Here is a 6,627-nt window from a genome sequence, read left to right on the forward strand (position 1 = left end):
CAGAACAACAGTTATTTATTTTTTTAATTATTAGTTTTTTTTACAGGAATTATTGTATTATTCCTGCTTTCATGTTAACAATTTTTTTGCCTCTTGGCACAGTTTTGTATTTACAGTTCATCGACAGAGTAATATGTCATCCACAATGGATACACTGAAAGTAATATGTTTTCTACTAGTTTCATCTTTTGTTACTTTTTGGGATCCTTATCCTGTTATTTCATAGAGTACTACCAACAGACTATCCCCTCCCTCCTCCCTTTTCCTTTATAACCCTTAACCTTACAGGTTATTTGTATGATGTGATGCACCCCTAAGGCAGCTCTTGTGTGCACTTCCTTACTAAGCTAAGATGCAACAATCATAATATATTAAATGCTGTTCGTTTGCATAATATCTAAGAGGCCACACTGATGGAACCTTTTTTATAAAGCTCAGATGCTACAACTATAATACTTCAACTGGTGGTCCTGTTAACAGTGGATTATTGTACCAACATTTGACTTTTTTGTATTGAAAGGCAACTTTAAATACGTAGAGCTGCTGTTACCCAAAAATATCTTATCATCCAGTTAAGTTACATTATATTTCTTTAGAGCTCAATGAGCTGCTATCCACCCAAAATAGCCCTTTTTTAACCTAGTCTTCCACCTCACCATCCCATTCCTTTCCCCCTCCCTCTCCTATGTCACCTTTTACTCCTACCCACCCCTCTTTCCCCTTCCCTCTAACTACCCCCCACCCCCCACCCCCCCACCCTGCGCCGCCCCCGCACCCCACCGCAGTTGGTATTTTAGGTCACCAACCACACAAAAGTACCGCCCACAGGTTATAATGTCCTCATGTATTGAAAGTTATGTGCCTTTTTTTGTAACATTGTTTTTATAGCTGTTATAGTACATTATATGCCTCCATTGTATCCAAACATGTATTCAGTACTAAAAAATGTTCATATGTTTTGAATTACTAGCTGTCAATTATGTAACATAATAATCTCTTTTTGCTCTATCTGTATCTATATGATGCTATGTCTGTTTGTGGACAACTTATGTCATATTTTAAGATATGTCAATATTTATTTTTCGGTTGGAACTCTGTTCTTGTCTGTAGTTTTATTATGTCACTTGTTCTTTTAAATTTTTTTTCTACTTTCCGCTTTCCCCCCATGGTTGTTGGTTTTTTAGGTTATTTACCTTACGAAAGTACCATCCACTGCTTATTATTTTTCTTATGCATTCGAACTTACCTAGTTGTTTTGTTACTTCACACAACATAACTCTTATACTCGTCACATGCATGTGTTGTATCTAAGGATGTGCACAGTACCAAGCCAAGTTTGTATGCTTCTGTTGACTGGCTGTCAATTACATAATGTAATTCTCTCTGGCTCTGTGTATGAACCTACCTTCATGTGCATGTGATACTTATATGCAGAAATCATAGATATACGAGGGCGGTTCAGAAAGTAACCTCCGATTGGTCACAGTGCGGGTTGTGGGGGGAGTAGCGACGCCATCTGTGCGTTCACGCACTCAACAGGTCAGTCGGCATCAAGCCGTGGTCGAGTGAACGACGTACCTGCGCTAGTTTAGTTTTTGTGGCAGTTTGAAATGTGTGCTGCAATAGAAAACCCCGCCAAATGTGAAGTGCGTGCTGTCATAAGGTATTTTACAGCCAAAGGATATTCTGCAGCAGCTATTCATCGTGAGCTTTGTGCCGTGTACGGACCAAGAGTTATGAGTGAAGGAGTTGTCCGTGAATGGGTACGTTTATTTAAAAGTGGACGAGAAAACGTTCATGATGAAGAGAGGAGTGGTAGACCTTCATTGGTGACTGACGAACTCGTTCAGACAGTTGATGCAAAAGTTCGTGAAAATCGACGTTTCTCAATGTCGGAGTTGTCTACTGGTTTTCCACAGATTTCTAACACTCTCTTGTACGAGATAGTGACAGCAAGATTGGGTTACCGTAAGTTCTGTGCACGATGGGTGCCCAAAATTCTTACCGACCACCACAAAACTCAAAGAATGGCCTCTGCATTAGACTTTCTGTCACGTTATGAGGACGAAGGAGAACCATTGTTAAACAGAATCGTGACCGGTGATGAAACCTGGATTAAGTACGTGAACCCTGAGGCAAAAGAACAATCAAAGATGTGGGCACATTCAAAGTCGCCTACCAAACCAAGAAAAGCCTCGCAAGATTTTTCTGCCAGAAAACTGATGGCAACGGTGTTTTGGGATGCCAAAGGGGTGTTGTTGGTTGAATTCATGGAACGTGGTACGACCATTAATCAAGACGTGTACTGTGAAACAATAAAAAAGTTACGACGAGCTATACAGAACAAACGCCGTGGTATGCTGGCTTCCGGTATCGTTTTTTTGCACGATAACGCCCGTCCTCACTCTGCTCGCAGAACAACGGCCCTTCTTGAGTCCTTCAAGTGGGACGTTATCAACCATCCACCTTACAGCCCAGACCTGGCGCCAAGTGATTATCACCTCTTCATGCATTTGAAGAAATGGCTCGGGTCACAGCGGTTTGATGACGACGAAGAGCTCAAAGATGCGGTCACAGGCTGGCTCCAGGCACAAGCGGGTGATTTTTATGCAGAAGGAATTTCAAAGCTTGTGAAGAGATACGATAAGTGCCTCAATCGCTATGGAGACTATGTAGAAAAATAGTGCAAAGATGTAGTTGTAAGATGTATATATTAAAATATTTTTATTTAACTTGGTGTATTTTTTTTAAATCAACTGGAAGTTACTTTCTGAACGGCCCTCGTATCCATAATCTATTCAACCCTATGCCTGGATATGTGCTATGAACCATGTGAATGTTTATTGTCCAGTTGGAACTATGTTCCTGCCTATAGTTTTGATATGTAGGGTGGTTAAAATTTGTTTTGTGAAAATAGTTGGTTTTACATTCTTCAAAATAACTGTTTACACATCATTGCCTTAGTGTGGTGACGCCACCTGATGACCGAGCTTGTAACCACTGATCATGGGCTCAAATGAAATTCGCGAGTGTGTTAGTTCCAGTAATAAATGTAAATTTAATGAAGAAAAGTGTGCATTTTGCAGAAATGTCGGTTGGTATTGTGACCAGTTATGTATTACGTGTTATATTGTGTTAAAAGTATCTGAAAAAAACTGTGATGCATCTATAAACTGTGAAAAAGAAACCATGTTGACGATCGGTAAACAGAACAGCATGAGTTCCGCAAATAAAAGCAAACAATCCGAAGTTTGTGTGAAGTGTAAGAAGTTCGACGTATTTAGTGATGGGAAGTGCATCTCTTGTTATTTAATTATGAAGGTGGTAGTAAAAAATGAGAAACTCAGTGTTTGCTTAGCATCAACTTCATCATACAGCCACGAAATTGCGCTTCAAGAAATAACAAACAGCAAACTATGCTCATGCAGAAAGAAAGTCGTTACAGGTATTATGTGCGTTAAGTGTAAAATTGTTTATCATTATAACTGTGCAAAGGTGGACTCAAAACAAGAGATATGGAAATGTGATAATTGTGTAAAAGTGGGCACTATAGACAGCAAGGAAGAAATAATTTCCGTGTTGTTAGAAGAACTGCAATGACTGAAAGCTGAAAATGTCACATTGTCTGCCAGAAGTCAACAGAACAAAAGTGAATCCCAAGACGAGAGCACAAATTGTCACCAGCCCAAGAAGATACCAAAACATCTCGTTTCTCAGCAGTTATATCATCTGAATACAAGCAACCGTTTTAGTGCCTTAAGTGATAAAATTGATGAAACAGAGAAATCTACTCAGGTGGTAGGACGAGACAATGTTCCTAAAAATTCGACAAAATGACCAATTGAGAGTCAGCCAACGAATAAGATTTTATTACTATCGGACAGTCATGGGCGAAACTGTGCATCATTGCTAAATGAATTTTTGAAACCCAAGTACTACACATCATCTGTTGTTAAACCAAATGCATGCCTCAGTGGTGTAGTTGAAGGGGCATCAGATCTTACTAGTGATTTCAATTTGGACGATGCAGTTATTATCCTTGCAGGAATAAATGACATTCGTAAGAAAAACAACTTTATTCCAGACTTAGAAAAGTTGACTGCAGCACTTGATCATACAAAGCTATTGTTATGCACCGTTCCCTACTGTTATGACAAGCCAGAAGTCAACGAAACAGTGTACAGATTTAATGAATATATAATGAATTTGTCATCTAATTTTGTTAATGTGAAAGTAATTGATGTCAATTTATTCTTGCAAAGGCCTGATTACACTAATCATGGACTACACCTGAACAAAACAGGAAAGCTCAGACTGTGCAGGAACATTGCTTCATCAGTATCAAACCCATGGAAACGGTGTGATGTAGTAAAAACACTTACAACCAGCTCTGCAAGAAAGGTCAGATTTTGTACCGGTACTGTAGAAACCAATTCATGCCAAGATAGACAGGGAACCAATGTGAATACAAGAAACAGATGTATAGCTGTGTCTCACCCTGTCACTGCCAATGACATATTAATACCATATGATGAAGTTCCACCCAAAGAACCTCAAGGACTGGAAAATAATTCCGATGCAGTATCTCCAAGGATAAAAGGTAATCCCCGATTTTCTAAGAGAGAAAGAAGAATTCCAAAAAGAAACAGTGATTTTTTATGGCCAGCACCCACCCGACCTCGCCAACGACATCTAGTGAACAAATCTCCAGCTGCGACATAGGTCTTAATGTATCCAACACAGTTTTGAGTGCAACGGGGACTAACGGTGTTAATGGACAAGCAGACCAGCAGAAGGACAGTAGAGGTAGCTATAAGAATCTTATTATTCTGCATCAAAATATCAGAAGTCTCAAAAGTAAATTAGAGTTTTTATCTGTAAATTTAGGGGACATGGACACTGTTGACCGTCCTCATGTTTTATGCCTTACTGAGCATCATGTAACAGTTGGAATTGATGGGCTGCAGCTTGATGGGTATGATCTAGCTACTCATTACTGCAGAACAAGTAAGGAGAAAGGTGGTGCTGTAATTTATATAGACAGTAAAATCATTTATAAATCTTTAGATCTAAGTAAGTATTGTGTAGATCAACATTTTGAAGTTTGCGGGACTGAAATTTCTGCAAAGGACATGTTACTTACTGTGCTTGCAATTTACAGAGCTCCAGCAGGGAAGTTTTGCATCTTTATGAATAAGTTAGAATCTCTTTTGACCAAATTGTTCTCTAAAACTAGAAATTTAATAATTGTAGGTGACTTTAATGTCAACTTCTTAACTGATAACAACCTCAAAACTGACCTGGACCACTTAATGAATTCTTACAACTTGGCTGCGATGGTTACCTGGCCCACTAGAGTTACAGAAAATTGCAAGAGCCTTCTAGATAATATTTTCATTGACAAGAATAGAGTCAACAGTGCTAGTGTGAGCAAAGTAATTTATGGCCTGTCTGACCATGATGGACAACTTCTGAAAGTAAATAACATCAGTTTGTGCAATAAAATCTCCCACACCTATAGGTCCTATAGATGTATAAACACTGAAACTGTGTCTGCCTTTAACGACTATTTGTCACAGATAGATTGGGAGCCAGTGTACAGCACATCAGATGTTAATGATAAATTTAACCTTTTTTTAAATGAATTTATATCTGTATTTGAAATGGCTTTCCCAAAAAAAACTGTCAGAAAGAACAATGAGGTTTCTTCCAGTAAACCATGGATTACTGGAGGTATAAAAATTTCTTGCAGGACTAAGAGGGAGTTACATGCCTCACTAAGAGTATCAAATGATCCCCTTGAAAGGTCTCATTTTAAGTTATATTGTAAAATTTTAAAAAGGGGGATAAACAAATCCAAGAGCCTGTATATTAAGTCTGAAATTGATAAATCTGAGAACAAAATAAAAGCAGTTTGGAATGTTATAAAGAGAGAGTGTGGCAAGAGTAACAAGAATGTTAATACCACAGAGATAAGCTATAAGGATGAGGTTATTCATAATCCTGTAACAGTTTCCAACATATTCAACAATCACTTCATAACTGCAGCAGAACAAGTAGGTTGTAACGGTTCCTTAAATGCTGCTACGCATTTATTACATAGAGCTAACCCTAACACGTATGACCCAATTTGTATTACCCCAGTTACTATTACTGAAGTTAAAAATACCATCAAGGCCTTAAAAAATAAAAATTCCACTGGTATTGACAACATTTCACCAAAAATACTGAAGCATTGTAGTGACCACATATGTCAAGTCCTGTGTCACATTTTTAATGAGTCTATCCAGCAAGGTGTTGTCCCAGAGAGACTAAAGCTTGCCGTTGTGAAACCACTTTTCAAGAAGGGTGACAAAACTAATTTATCTAACTACCGTCCAATATCACTACTAAGTAGTTTCTCAAAAGTATTAGAGAAACTAATGTATACAAGAATTGTAGAACATCTTAACAGCCACAACATACTCAACAGAAACCAGTTTGGTTTCCAAAAAGGTAGATCAACTGAGCAGGCTATTTTTTCTCTCACAAATGAAATTTTAGAGTCAATAAATAATAAAATGTCACCTATTGGAATTTTTTGTGACTTGTCTAAGGCCTTTGACTGTGTGGACCACAACATTCTCT

The 6,627-nt window shown here is 38.2% G+C and overlaps 1 protein-coding gene across 1 annotated transcript; it reads left to right on the forward strand.

Moving 5' to 3' along the window:
- Positions 1–3,416: 3,416 nt before the first annotated feature.
- LOC126204050 (uncharacterized) lies at positions 3,417–4,956 on the forward strand. Its single transcript, XM_049938474.1, has 3 exons — positions 3,417–3,445; positions 3,885–4,806; positions 4,888–4,956. The coding sequence occupies exons 1-2, from the start codon at positions 3,417–3,419 to the stop codon at positions 4,720–4,722; spliced, it is 867 nt and encodes a 288-aa protein (XP_049794431.1). The 3' UTR covers positions 4,723–4,806; positions 4,888–4,956.
- The last annotated feature ends 1,671 nt before the right edge of the window (positions 4,957–6,627 follow it).

The sequence above is a fragment of the Schistocerca nitens genome, chromosome 9 (genome assembly GCF_023898315.1).
Source record: "Schistocerca nitens isolate TAMUIC-IGC-003100 chromosome 9, iqSchNite1.1, whole genome shotgun sequence".
In the NCBI taxonomy this organism is placed as follows: Eukaryota; Metazoa; Arthropoda; class Insecta; order Orthoptera; family Acrididae; genus Schistocerca; species Schistocerca nitens.

What these genes read in the sequence shown, in the direction of transcription:
- LOC126204050 (XM_049938474.1), top strand. Translation starts at nt 3,417, where the DNA reads ATGCTCATGCAGAAAGAAAGTCGTTACAG. An exon ending in CAGAAAGAAAGTCGTTACAG is followed by an intron (nt 3,446 to 3,884) that starts GTATTATGTGCG and finishes ACTATCGGACAG; the next exon opens with TCATGGGCGAAACTGTGCAT.